This window comes from Cebus imitator, unplaced genomic scaffold (assembly GCF_001604975.1).
Source record: "Cebus imitator isolate Cc_AM_T3 unplaced genomic scaffold, Cebus_imitator-1.0 Scaffold558, whole genome shotgun sequence".
Lineage (NCBI taxonomy): Eukaryota > Metazoa > Chordata > Mammalia > Primates > Cebidae > Cebus > Cebus imitator.
In genome coordinates, this window is record NW_016107873.1 from 599,786 (window position 1) to 615,286 (window position 15,501).

The 15,501-nt window shown below is 35.3% G+C and overlaps 1 protein-coding gene across 1 annotated transcript in view; it reads left to right on the top strand.

The window, feature by feature from the left end:
* ME1 (malic enzyme 1) overlaps positions 1-15,501 on the top strand; it is a 195,194-nt gene that overhangs the window by 89,496 nt on the left and 90,197 nt on the right. Inside the window, exon 6 of the mRNA XM_017515763.2 lies at positions 8,406-8,509. Coding sequence (XP_017371252.1) covers positions 8,406-8,509 — 104 coding nt within the window. The remainder of the gene's footprint in view (positions 1-8,405; positions 8,510-15,501) is intronic.

Genomic DNA, 15,501 nt, shown 5'->3' on the forward strand with positions numbered 1-15,501 from the left:
CATTAGCTACATCATAATTAGTGGTAATATATTAGAGGCATTCTTTTAAAAGTCAGGAGAGCTGTTATCACTGCTGTTCTCTTTTTTATTTTTCAGAAAATTCTAGCCTATGTAATGAGACAGCAAAAACAAATGGGATATAACTGACAGGAAAAAATAATTACCATTATTTTTAAGTAATATGTTTACCTATTACTGAAACCCAAGAAAACCAACTAAAAATACTGTGGTCAAATTATAGCACTCAGTAAAGTGGCTGCTTATAAAATAAATATTCAAAACCTAATAGCTTTTCTATGTAATAGTAATAGCCAGTTGAAAAATTAACTCATTAACAGTAGCAACAATATTCTAGTCTGCTAATGTTATATTGTATTTTACATTTCTAAGCAAAGAAATAGTTACATATTATTTGATTACTCAGAAGAATTAATTTGGGGGCAAGTATTTTTTTTTCAAATCTGATCAAGGTATGTTGCATTTATTAAGCAAAATATCTTTTCATCTTTGATTCAACTTGCTGTTACTTTTATTGACTTCTGGGCTGTGCATATCAACTGTATTCCATTAGCAATACAGTACTTCTCAGGGTAAAAATAGAAGCGTTTAAGATTCTGGTTTAACTTTTCTGTTGCTTAAAATAGATAGAAATGCTCTGACACGTAACTTTCTGTTTGAGTTCTTGGAGTTCAAACTATGTTAGTAATATTGTAACCTGTAAAACATCCTAATCTGGATTTTTATGTTCTTTAATAATGTATGGTGAAGAATAGAAAAATATTTGGAATCAATTGAGTTGCCACGCATAATGTTCTTATTTTATTCATTCTGACATTTTATTCTTTGTATTTATTCTTCCACTGCTGCTTTACTGAGAATACAGGAAGGAAAGCTTAATTATGACTGAGTCTATGGGTTTGTTTAAATTGTAATAGTGTTTTTATGTAGTGACAATTTCACATGTAGAAAACTGATCTGCTTTACTGAGAAGACGGGAAGGAAAACTTAATTGTCACTGAGTCTATGGGTTTGTTTAAAATGGAATGGTGTTTTTATGTAGTGACAGTTTTACATGTAGAAAACTGATTTTAGTCAAAATATTCCTGTAGTAATAATTTTTAATCTTATTGCTTTTTTGAATCTCTGCATAGTTTTACACTTCATAACCAAAGTATAAAAACTGCTTGATAACATCACTTAGTTTCTTATCCAAAACAACCTCGCAAATTTTAATAAAAGTAAATCCCCTTTTAATACAAATTATAAATGTTTTCCTCTTTTATCATATGTACATGTACTAGATAGTAATGAAAACAGAAAATGAATTCGCTGCAAGTTAATAAGACAGTCTTCACTTGCCATAAAGCTACATTTGCCTGACTGCTTATTTAAAGCTTCTGCAGCTTTGAGCTAAAGGAAGATTAGGAAACTAAGACACCACAACAGAAGTACACAGAAATACTTGGCTAGACACCTGAATAACATGGTACCCAATAGGTAATTTTTTCCCCTTACCTACTTCCTACCCTCCTCCCATCTGAGTCTCCAGTGTCCACTATACTGCTTTGTATGTTCCTGTGTACCCATAGCTTAGCTCCCACTTAGAAGTGAGAATATTCAGTATTTGGTTTTCCACTCCTGAGTTATTTCATTTATGCTAATAGCCTTGAGTTTCATCCAAGTTGCTGGGAAGGACATTGTTTCATCCTTTTATATGGCTGAGTAGTACACTATGATATATATGTGAAAATGTGGTGTATGTGTATATATATCATAGGATATCATAGTGGTGACATGTGGTGTATGATATATATACACATATACCGCATTTTCTTATACTATGATATATATCATATATACTATGATTTATATATATACATACACTACATTTTCACATATATATCATAGTATACTATATATATCATAGTATGATGTATATCTATAGTATAGTATACTATAATATATATACACATACACTACATTTTCATATATACATATACCACATTTTCTTTATCCACTCATTGGTTGATGGGCACTTGAGGTTGATTTTATATCTTTGCAACTGTGGATTTTACTGTGATTAACATATATGTGCAGGTGTCCTTTTGATATAATAGCTTCTTTTCCTTTGGGATTAATTTCCTTAGGGATTCAACATACGAAGTTGGGGGCAACACCATTCAGCCCATAGCACACGGTCAGTCCTCAAGAGGTCATGGGCAAAATGAGTAGGAGAACATCAGTTCTGCATAGTTATTCTTTGCTTATTAAACCATTGCTCCAGGTCTCAGCTTTTATGTTTAGTCTGGCCTTTAGCTGATGTGTACAGTGAACCCTGATAGAGAATCCTTATTGCTTGAGCTGGCAAAGTTGAAGAGTGACCTTTCCCATTTAGACGATTCCCCTGTGTGTTCCAGAAAGTAGTCTTCATCTTTGGCATGAACCAGCCCTGCTGGAAAGAAACTGAATGAAGGAAAAACTTTATAGATTTTGTGTTGTGTGTACCTACTGTATATCTTCTAGCCTCTCTACAGAATCTGATGTTATCACCAAAATGTGGCCTGTGTTTGTTTTCTATTGCAGCTGTAACATATTGTTACAAATTTAGTGACTTAAAACAACATAAATGCATTTTCCTGTAGCCCTTGTAGGTCACAAGGCCAACATAGTCTCAAAAGGTTAAAATCATGAAAGGTGTCAGTATGGCTATATTCTATTTCCTGGTCATTTTCAGCTTCTAGACTGCATGCATTCCTTGGTTCATGGCCCCCTTTATTCATTTTCAAAGCCAGCAACATAGCAGCATTTCTCTGACCCTGCATCCATCTTACATCTCTTTCTCTGACTTCAGCCAGAAAAAGTGTTCACTTTTAAGGACTCACCCTTAGTCATGTAACGTTTCTTTTACCATATAAGGTAACATATTCACATGTCTCAGGGATTAGAATGTGGGCGTTTTGGGGGGAAGACATTATTCTGCTTACCATGTGATACCAACTATAGTATCATCATCTGTCCTTTAGCCCTCCTTCACTTCTACCCTTTATACTTTTATACTGCTTGCCACTTCACACAAGTGATTCTGTATTGGAATGAATACCAGTCATCAATAGTAAAGCCAGGGAAAGAAGAAAATTCTCAACTCCCAAGATATTGGTTTGGCGTTTCATTCACTTGCTCTTTGTTGTCTCATTTTGACCCATCTTCTCTAAATTAGAAGGTGATAATGGATTTTATCAAGAATTTATCTGTTTTTTTGAGACACTACACTAGTGCCTTGGGAAAGAGAATGGGATCTTTCTTTCGTTTGATTTTATACACACTATAACTACAAATTTTTCTTGAAATTTTGAGGTAAATTTCAGAAATACTGATTGTATAGAACAAAATAGAAAAATTATTTAAATGAGACAGAAACCTGGTAGGAAATAGGAGAATGGTTTTAATTTAATAGTATAAGTTCGAAATAATAATACAAGTTCTCACCACTTCAGAATTATCAGGGGCATGTGTTAAGAATGTGGAATTTTGCACCCCACTCCAGACATACTGAATCACAAGTGAATTTTAATCATTTTTATTTCTAGCACTTTTTAACAATCAGGCCAGCTCATGTGCATGCTGACATTTTAGTGCTACTGGTTTTAGACTCTTGCCTGAATGTAATGGTTACTTTGCTTAATACTGTCGATGACACGAGCCAACAAAACAGCAAAAGTTATATGTCATTTCTTTATAGAATCTGTAACAAAAAATAAGAAATGGTAACAAAGAAAATAATTTACTGTAGATTATAAATAAAGTTTAAGAATAAATGCTAAAATGGGGAATAGTTACAACAGTATGGAAGATAAAGATATATAGTGTTCTTAATATTCAAAGAATACTTTCAGGTTGATAAGAGAATATTAGACTAAGCTCAGTAACTCACACCTGTAATCCCTACACTTTGGGAGGCTGAGGTGGGAAGGTCACTTAGCCCAGGAGTTCAAAACCAGCCTGGGCAACATAAACGAGACCCTGTCTCTGCAAAAAGTAAAATAAAACTAGCTAGGCATGGTGCCTGTAGTCCTAGTTACTTGGGAGGCCAAGGCAGGAGGATTGCTTGAGTCTGGGAGTTTGAGACTACAGTGAACTATCTATGATCATGCCACTGTACTCCAGGATAGGCAATAGAGTGAGAGCCTGTCTCTAAAAAATGATTTTAAAAGAAAACATAAAAAAAGAGAACACTTTAAGAAAATGTCAAATGTTCAATATACAGATTACCTAAGGACATGTGGACACAGACAGTTTACAAATGAAGAAGTAAAAATGGTCAATAAACTAATGAAAAAAATGAACAACAGTAATAGAAAAGAAATATAAATGAATGCTATTTGATAACATTTTTGTGCCTACTTGCCACACACACACACACAGACATACATATAGCAGGTAGTATAGATATTTACTTATTGTATCCTATTATATGTTTATAGGTATACTTCATAAACAGGCATTATATGAAAAGGTATCTTGTTTGAGACTGCAACAAAATAGACATACTTACTATATACCACTGGAGGTGTGACAAGGGGCTGTTAATTTGTTCATACATTCCAGGAGAGCAGAGTACCAATACAAATGTTTGTCTATTGACATGAAAACTTTCATCATATATTCCTTTGTGAAAAGAGGTTAAAATATACTCTGTGCTGTCATGCCAAATTTGGACAGATAATCATATATATTTATAGACACAAAGAAAAGGACCTGGTGGAAGAATATGCATCAAGGTGCTAATGCTGCATAGTTCTGAGTGGATAGAAATTATTGGTATTGTTTTTAATTTTACTTTTCAGTGCCCTCAAACATTTGTGAAAAACAAATACTGCTTTTGTAATGACAAAAACACTTAAAAATATTAAGACAGTATTTCAAAATTCTCAGACTCTTCAGATTTTAAGGATAGAAATGTGAGAAACAGGAAATGTGAGAAACAGGCCGGGCGCAGTGGCTCATGCCTGTAATCCCAGCACTTTGGCAGGCAGATCACAAGGTCAAGAGATCGAGACCATCCTGGCCAACATGGTGAAATCCCGTCTTTACTAAAAATACAAAATTAGCTGGGCTTGGTGGCAGGTGTCTGTAGTCCCAGCTACTCAGGAGGCTGGGGCAGGAGAATCTCTTGAACCCAGGAGGCAGAGATTGCAGTGAGCCGAGGTGACATCACTGCATTCCACCCTGGTGAAAGAGCGAGACTCTGTCTCAAAAAACAAAAAAGAAAGAAAGAAATGTGAGAAACAAAAACAACGTGAGATTTGATAATGATTAGCTTCAAATAAATGGATGCTTCAGTTATACATTCTGAAGAGTCCAGAGTTGAGATAGTATTAACAAGTAAGATAATTAGTATAATTACCAACATATGCCCTCCCTACTTCCATTTTTGAGCTCTGCTATATTTCCATATGTCTTGTTCCTTACTTTTTCCCCAGTCATTTTCCTTTTCTCACACTTATAAATTTTCATAAGTCTTCAGTGGCACCACATGCAATTAGTGTGACATTTTTTTAAGTTCTTGCTTAATAGCAAGTGTTTATTCTCTAACAATGATCTGAGTGTTTAGTACTGCCTATGAGAAGTTTTTAATCTAGTAAATTACTATCACTTCTTCTGTGCCAGTCTATTTGGTCTATGAAACCATTATCAAAATTGAATAATCTTGTTAAATTGCTTTTTGTAGATACTAATTTTTTTGTCAACCAAATCTCTGAGAATATACTCATTATTTAAGCCTTAATTATCTTAATTGAAATTATGAAATTTAAAAAAACTAATTTTTGACAGGGATATTATTATGATTGGAAGAATTTTTTTTTTTACATTTTAAGTTCTGGGATACATGTGCAGAACATGCAGGTTTGTTACATAGTTATATACATGCCATGGTGCTTTGCTGCACTCATCAACCCATCATCTACATTAGGTATTTCTCCTAATACTGTCTCTTCCCTTGTCCTCACCCCTGACAGGCCCTGGTGTGTGATGTTCCCCTTCCTGTGCTCATGTGTTCTCGTTGTTCAACTCCCACTTATGAGGGAGAACATGCTGTGATTGGTTTTCTGTTCCTGTGTTAGTTTGCTGAGAATGATGATTTCCAGCTTCCTCCATGTCCCTGAAAAGGACTTGAACTCATTCTTTTTACAGCTGCATAGTATTCCCTGTTGTATATGTACCATATTTCCGTTATCCAGTCTAACATTGATGGGCATTTGAGTTGGTTCCAAGTCTTTGCTGTTGTAAATAGTGCTGCAGTAAACTTAGGTGTGCATGTGTCTTTATATATAATATATACCTAAAGGATTATAAATCATTGCTGGGTCAAATGGTATTTGTAGTTCTAGATCCTTGAGGAATTGCCACACTGTCTTCCACAATGGTTGAACTAATTTACACTCCCACCAACAATGTAAAATCATTCCTATTTCTCCACATCCTCTCCAGCATCTGTTATTTCCTGACTTTTTAATGATTGCCATTCTAACTGGTGTGAGATGGTATCTCATTGTGGTTTTGATTTGCATTTTCTAATGACTAGTAATGATGAGCTTTTTTTCATATGTTTGCTGGATGCATAAATGTTTTCTTTTGAGAAGTGTCTGTTCATATCCTTTGCCCACTTTTTGATGGGGTTGTTTTTTTTTCTTGAAAATTTGTTTAAGTTCCTTATAGATTCTGGATATTAACCCTTTGACAGATGGATAAATTGCAAAAATGTTCTCCCATTCTGTAGGTTGTCTTTTCACTCTGATGATAGTTTCTTTTGCTGTGCAGAAGCTCTTTAGTTTAATTAGATCCATTAAATCCCATTTGTCAATTTTGGCTTTTGTTGCCATTGCTTGTAGTGTTTTAGTCATGAAGTCTTAGCCCATGCCTATGTCCTGAATGGTACTGCCTAGGTTGTCTTCTAGGGTTTTTATGGTTTTAGGTCGTACATTTTATCATTTTTTATTGAGTCTGTTTGATTCTTATCTTTTTTTATTCTTTATTAGTCTGGCTAGGGGTCTATTTTGTTAATCTTAAAAAAAAAAAACAAAAAAAAACAAAAAAAAACCCAGCTCCTGGATTCATTGATTTTTTTGAAGGGTTTTTTGTGTCTCTAATCTCCTTCAGCTCTGCTCTAATCTTAGCTATTTCTTCTCTTCTGATTTCTTAGTATTTTCCATGTACACAATCATGTGTGTACAATAAAAAAAGTTTTGCTTCCTTTTTTTCCAATCTGTATTCCTTTATTTTTCTTGCCTTATTCTGATAGATAGGGTCTCCAGTATAGTGTTGAGTAGAAATGATAAGGGTAAATTTTCTTGTCTTTATAAATGCTATAAATATGCTATTAGCTTTGGGTTTTTCATAGATATCCTTTATTGCATTGAGGAAGTTTCATTCTGCTTCTAGTTTACTGAGAGCTTTTGTGTTGAATGGGTACATTATACTGTATTTAAATTATATCTCAATTTAAGAACTGATTTAGTAAAATTTATATTACATACTATATATATCAAAACTTATACAGAGCAATATTCTCAGATATATCAGTTTAAGAGACAACTTAAACTGTATAAAGTTAAAAAGTTTAAGAAAATACTAGTAAAGGCTAAAGAGTTTATTTTAAAGTCTGTTAACTATTATAGTAAAGGTAAAATAAAACTGTTGTTGGAAAATTTTGTTTTTGGAAGTGGAAAATTAAGAAAGCAATTGCTAAGCTGGGCGCGCTGGATCACACCTGTAATCCCAGCACCACTTTGGGAGGCCCAGGTGGGCAGATCGCAAGGTCAGGAGATTGAGACCATCCTGGCCAATATGGTGAAACCCCATCTCTACTAAGAAAAAAAAAAAATTAGCTGGGTGTGGTGGCTCACACCTGTAGTCCCAGCTGCTCAGGAGGCTGAGGCAGAATTGCTTGAACCCAGGAGGCAGAGATTGCAGGGAGCTGAAATGGTGTCACTGCACTTCAACCTGGGCAACAGTGCAAGACTCCATCTCAAAGAAAGGAATTGCAGTCTATCCATTCTTTAAGCTAATATTTTAAAACTCAATATTATTTCTCTGTGTGATAACCTTTGTAAAATCTGAATTGTACTTTTCAAATAAACACAAACGAGATACTATAATTTTTTTCTTTTCCTCAGAATAATCCAGAATGTTTTTAACATTTAGGAATTACTTTTCTTATTTGGTGGATAAATACTATAAATATAGCCTATGTAACATTAAGTAATGACTCTAGGTTAATTCTGAATCAGTATAGTCAGATTTTATTTCTATTTTTAATCCCTTTTTATACAGATGAAAAAACTGAGGCTCAAAAAATTGCATACCTATAGTTATTTCTATTTTTATGGTAACATTTTTTTTAATAGGAGTTACTTAAAGATCCACTCTACATTGGACTACGGCAGAGAAGAGTAAGAGGTTCTGAATATGATGATTTTTTGGATGAATTCATGGAGGCAGTTTCTTCCAAGTATGTATCTTTATTTTATTTATATTTTAGTCAATAACAATAACATAATAGACTATTTAAAAAATCCAAGATTTGTGTAACATGGTTTAATAATTAGAAGTAATTTGAATGAAAAAAGTGTATATCCTATCTCCTCATAATTATTAATGGGCAGATAATAATATCATGTGTCTATTCAGAAAAGATTATCTCTGTTGCTGTCCCTGAATATGCTTTTTTTTTTTTTTTTACAATAATCTTTAGAACCTGTGGCTGTTGAAATGTGTGACTATGGTAAAGGAGGCAGTGACCAGTGACTAAATTATGTGGCATACCTTTTTATGTTTATTGACAATCTGTACTTTCTGGTTGATGATAAAATCTGATCTTCAGTCATCTTTAACTCTTTTATGGTCAACTACCAGCCACAAAAGAAAAGCAAAGGAAGAGGTAGGGATTGAGCATGAGTTCATCTAGTCCACATGGTTCCAGATGGAGCAAGAACAGGGTATTCCATCACGATCCATGCATCTCTGATTAAATCTATAGTATTTGATTAAAATGCAGTAGTGTATACGCTGAGTGTCTCTTATCCAAAACACCTGAGACCATTAGTGTTTATGCATATTTTGAAGTATTTTCATATGTATAATGGGACGGTACTCATATCTATACATGAAATTTATTTTTCGTATAAATCATATACACATAGCCTGAAGGTAATTTTTTATTTTTTTTTTAGATGGAGTCTCACTCTGTCACCCAGGCTGGAGTGCAGCGGTGCAAGCTCTGCTCACTGCAAACTCCACCTCCTGGGCTCAAGCAATTCTCCTGCCTCAGCCTCCTGAGTAGCTGGGATTATAGGTGCATGCCACCACCCCCCACTAATTTTTGTATTTTTAGTAGAGACGAGGTTTCACCATGTTGGTCAGGCTGGTCTTGAACTCCTGAACTTGTGATCCACCTGCCTCGGCCTCCCAAAGTGCTGGGATTACAGGCGTGATCCACCATATCTGGCTGCCTGAGGGTAATTTCATGCAAAAGGTTAAATAATTTTGTGTGTAAAACAAAGTTTGTGTACATCGAACCATCAGAGGCAAAGATGTCACTCTCTCAGCTACACGTGTGGACAATCTTTGGTTGTTTGGCATCCCCATTATCCCTAACTCTGAATTTTACATGCTACCAATAAGCAAACTTTTTTTTTATACTTATCACACATAAATCCTTAACAGTAAAAAACATGATATACCATGAATGCAATAAAAAAATAATGTGTTCAGGGTATGTGGCATCATATCAGTGCTCAAAAAGTTTCAGATGTTGGAGCATTTTTGGATTTTGGATTTTTGGATTAGGGATGCTCAACCTGTATTTTCATCTTTTCCAGTTATCATTTGATTGTTGGTCAGATGCTATTGTAAATTTTTCCTTTTTTTTTCTTTTTCCAAAAAAGAGACTCCCACCATAATTTAGTAATATATTCTGAGAGAATTTTGTCACACTGACAGTCATCCCTTGGTTACTGTATAGCCACAAAAACCACATACTATTTAAAAACACATATGTTGCCTTGGTTTTTCTTAGAAATAAAGTCATCACTAGAATTAACTGTAACTAGAGATGCACTTCTGGTTTCTTTTTATTATAATGTTTATTTTTAAGAAGTTGTATCCAACAGCAGAAAGTGCTTTCATCAGTTTGCACAACATTTAGAATGTATTGAACCTCTCATTACTCAAGGTTTTAGTGCTGAGTACATTTACCAATTAGTATAGACTACAGTTGAGAACCACATGCTTGATTTGTTTATTGTAATTATTTGACCTATTTCATTAAACTATATTTATAGAAATAGTTGAGGAACTTTTCAGTTTAAGTTTGAGATCACATGATATACTTTCTGATAGTTTTTTATAAAGTGCCTTACCTTGTGAAATGCTCACGTAAGATTTTCAAATTACCTAACTTCCTCAGTAACGACATTAATCAAGACATATAGATAATACTTTAAGGCTATATAAAAGGAAAGGAAATGCAGTCTGGAATAAAATCTATCTAAATAAAGCAACTTTAACAAACAGAGACACTGTTAACAAGTTAGGTGCACTTAAGTACTGATGAAGTAAAGGGAGAAGAAATTTTTATTATTGGGAACCAATGAAAAGCTTTTGGGAAAAAATGAGATATGAGCGAATTTTAAATACTTTGTGTTAATCCAGAATCAGAAAAACTGGTTATTTTTAATGTGAAATTGAGGGGTTATCTAACTTTTTTGTAAAGAAATGGGGATTGACAGTGTCAACAATAATTTTAAATGTAGAGAGCAACTATAAATCAGGGGTTGTACTTCCAGAGAAAAATGCCAAAGACTAAAAAAATAGCTCCTGTCATACATTGTTTCAGGAAAATTATCTAGGTGTGAAACCTAAATTGAGAAGTAGTCCTGGAGATAAACTCAAGATTATTTTAAAAGGAAGCATAACTTAAATTCAAAGTGAGAAATTATTGTTACAGGTTACCTAGACATCAGACTCTGAGATAGAGTTTATTAAGAAGTACACTTGGGCCAGGCACAATGGCTTGCACCTTCACTTCAGGAGGCCAGGGCAAGTGGATCACTTGAGGCCAGGAGTTGAAGACCAGTCTGGCCAACATGGCAAAACCCTGTCTCTACTAAAAACTACAAAAAAATTATCCAGGCTTGGTGGCACATGCCTGTAATCCAAGCTACTTGGGAGACTAAGACATGAGAATTACCTAATCTGGGAGGTTAAGTTTGCAGTGAGCCAAGATTACACTACTGCACTCCAGCCTGGGCAACAGAGCAAGACTCTTCCACATGCATGCTCCTGCATGCATTCGCTCTAACAGGGAGAGGGGAACGGTGTTTTGATGCCTCGAGTCTCCAGGTATCAGTGTCAACTGTGTGCTCATTAGTCCTCAAACATTTGGATAGTCCTTCTCCAGTGCACAGTTACTTGAGTAAAGGACTTTAGTCCCTGTGGATAAAGACTGGAGGAATTATTACCCTGTATTCTTGTCATGGTGTTATAAGGTTCTTCTAGGAATTAGACCTCTTTTTCAGTTTGTGGGTTGTGAGTCTAAAAATTAGTGCAGGTTTGGAAGCTGAGCAAGATTGTGACTTCATTGGAGCAGCTATCCTCAGCTTTATGGTCATTCATCTTTTGATGGTAAATATTGAGTAGTAGTTTTGTTAGCTCTCTGTTTTGCCTCTAGGGATGCAACATTCCATTAATTATCACAATAGCATTTTGTGGGTTAGCCTCACACACACCGTGCTTTGCCTCTCTTATGATAATTGTGTCCACCTCGCTTCTGACGGGTAAGCATTCTCACCTGGTCCTATCCTCCTCATTGCTATTAGTCAGTCTACTTGTATGTCATCCTTTTCTTCTGTCACTCCTGACTTTCAGAGGAGAGCCACCACTGAAATTTTTAGTAATGTTGATGTCTTCTCATTGGGCTATTCCTTATGGTTTTGGGAAATGATGTGTTTTCTGGGCCTTCATGTGGAATATATTCATCTGATGACTTTTCTGACTTTTATATACTGTCCACATACCAGAATGCCCAGTTCCCTGAGCCTTGCAATCCCCTCTTCTGCTATGTGCAACAGGATGCCTGGCATTTCAGTCATGTTAGTATCAGCCATTAATTTGTTTATGTTTCTGGAACCATCCTAACAGTAGGTTTGCACCATCTTCCAGGATTCTTGCCACTTGTTAAATCCTACATCTCAGGAGAGTGTCTGCAAATCAGTAAACTCTCCCTTATCTTAGGTTCCAGCCCTTTTAATCAAACACCCTCAGAATTTAATTCTACGTGTATTCTCCTGACTAATATAAGCTATCTAGGTCTTGTGGCTCCTTTGAGGTAAAGTCTCTTTCTTTTATCAACTCCGTATGTCCCAGGTAGGTTATATTGTGATAAAACCTTACTTATTGGCCCAGGGATCTGGAGGGGAGGCAGAGGTAGATGGTAGTTAGGGGGCACATGTTATCTTATAGGGGTGAAATCTCTATCTTTATCACCTCAGTAAAGAAGAGGAAGGCCACTTTTGTGAGATTAGAAAGCTCTGGGGGAATCTGGAGATTCAAGATTTTAAAAGACATCAAACCAGACATCCCATTCATGTGGCAGATTCCCATTCTTTTCCAACTAGGATTCTGACTTAGCAGCTCTGCTTTCCCTGAGCTTGGGAGCTTGAATATTCTGATGATTAAGCCCTGTTTCTGGACATAAGCTTTCTCTACCCAGGAGCTACAGAAGCTGAGAATATCTTTGTATCTACAAAGTAGGCCTTCTGGCTTTCATGTTGGCAGTTATTTGCCCTGAGCTTTTTGTGATCTTTTTCCATTGTTCTTATAGTTACTATTTCTCCCATATTTCTAAAACATCTGAAATAACACTGTAGCTAGCATGTTCTCTTCCCAACATCTCAACCCACCTCTGGTGAGTTTTAATAGTTGGACTACTACCTTAGACTGGGTGTGTGCTCCATCTACTACCAGTGGAGGGGTCCTCATTGCCACCATGGCAGCAAGTGGACCAGTGCTAAAGCCTCATCTTATCACCTGCTTTCTCAGACCATTCCAAGATTAGGTTACCTGGGAGGCATATTTGGAAATGAAATTTAGTGTTTAAGAGGTTTGTAAGAAGTGCCCTTGAGATAAACCTCTGTGGAAGAAATAACAAAGGAAGCAGGAATGAGCAGAAGAAGTTGTTGAGCTGCCTGCAGGCACAATGTCAGTTTTCCCTGATCCCATGGGGAGCTCTGACAGATTTATCTGCTCATTGGTAACATAACAAAAGACTCAAAAAAAAAAAAAGAAGACTCAGTGTGATTTCCTCAGTTATAGTCATAGATTAACCTAAAAACAAAACAAAAAGCATTATCAATAGCAATATCTTGTAGGTTGAAATAAGGTCTTTTGTTTATATTTTATTCTTGCCATCCTTAATTTAAAGGTAAAGCAGGTATGAACATATGAAAGCAGTTTACTTTTTCTTTTTAAAGACCAGATATGTGATTGGTTTGGGGAAATCTTATAACAATATTAAAATGAAGTACATATATTTTCATTATTAGAGATTAAAAATGCTGAAAGGAAAAGAATAATTAAAGAGGCAAAGTGAGAAAATTGGTTTGAGGGTAAGGTCCGATTCAGGGGACTTTTTTTGTTCTCTAGGAAATTGAAACTTTAATTTGTAACCAGTGTCATATCTGAACCTAATGTTAGTATTGACATTGAGTACATTTCAGTTACTTGAAGCCAAAGTTCTTATAATTGCCCTCAAGACCCAGCGTGGCCCCTTCCTGACTTCTATGATGCACTCACTCTCCTGCCCCCACACTCTCCACGCTGCCTGTGCTGTCATTGAACTCTCAAGGCCTGTTTCTAACTTAGAATATTTGCACTTGCTTTTCCCTCTGTCTAAAATTTCTTCTCCCAGAAATGTGCTTGGTTAACAACTTAATCTTTTTCATATATTAGCTCAATCTTAACCTTCTTCTGAAGTTTACCCTGACTACCCCATATAATACTGAAACCTGTACCATCTTCTCCCCACACCGGCTCTCCTGATCACCCATGTTTTGCTCGACTTTTCCTTTTTTTAAGTATCACTTATTACCTTTATTCCTTTATTATGTTTATGCTTATTGTGTGTCTCTTCCACTAGAATGTATGCTGTCAAGGGCAGAGATCTACTTTGTTCATTTTATGAACAAGTTCTTTCCTATATCAATGTATGGCACAGACTAGATAAACAATAAATGTTTGTTGAACTAAATTGAGCTACTCCAAGGGAGGCCACACAAGAGAATCTGAGTGGTTTTGCTGAAATCTTTCACCATTACTAAAATATTATTTCATTTAAACATATGTCTTATTTTCATTGAATTACTAGCATCGTTTTTATGTGGAAAGGAGAGCCATAAGCACATGGTAAGTGATGAATACCTGATTGTCTCAGGTCCCAGGAACAGATTAACCCTCAAGGCATTAGAGGTTAGTTCTAGTTAGCTTGCTGCATAGCGTAATCTAACGACATTTAATGCAAGTTGATAGTAAATATGGTTTGGGCTGACATAATTCAAAGTCTCATTATTTAAAGCTACAACAAAATTTGTGTAAAATTTGCCATAATCAAGATGTAAGAACAAAATAATCATTCCTGTTGCCAAGATGATCACATTCTAGCTAACTCAATTTCCATGAATTGACTGTTATTTTTATTTCACTATCTACAAAGCAAGCCAGAATTAACAGTGTGCCATGTTTTTGATTTAACCATGTCATAGTGATTAATTCTTGACTGTTTTTCTTTGTGGTATCCACAGATGGTGACCCATTTTTTTTCATATCCTCATGAAAATAATATCATATTCTGCATATACATGGTAAAAATTCCACATTTGTGAATGGAAAACAAAATAAGCAACTGTTAAATTTTTGTTGACCAATATTGTTAGATTGGGATGTGTAGACATTAAGATGGAAAGGCTCATCCTACTGAGCACATGTTGGAGTGGTGTTACCTGAGACAGGTTTGCAGTCCATTTCTTCAGAGGCCTCATAGAATAACATTTCTTAATTCAGTGAGTTTACCATGGTGTGGAGCCTGACTCTCAGCTCAGGAAGTTTAGAAATCTGATTTTGACAGCTCACAAAGCCCATATCTCAGGTACATGTGATAAGTAAAACCCACATTTTGGAGTCAATCCTCACCTTCATCAACTACTACATTTGCAACCTTGGGAAAATTACTTACCTTCCCTAAGGCTTAGTTTTCTTGCCTGTAAATTGGGGGAAAATAGTAATAGTACCTTCAATAGTACCTTCAGACTATTTTATAACGATTGAGAGAAAACATAAAAAACGAATTACTTTTATCAAGTGCTATAAATAGTAACTATAATTTTTATTTTTTAGGAAGGATAACCAGGGCCAATAATTTAGTTAAAAGGTGTAGTCTGGGAAATTTGG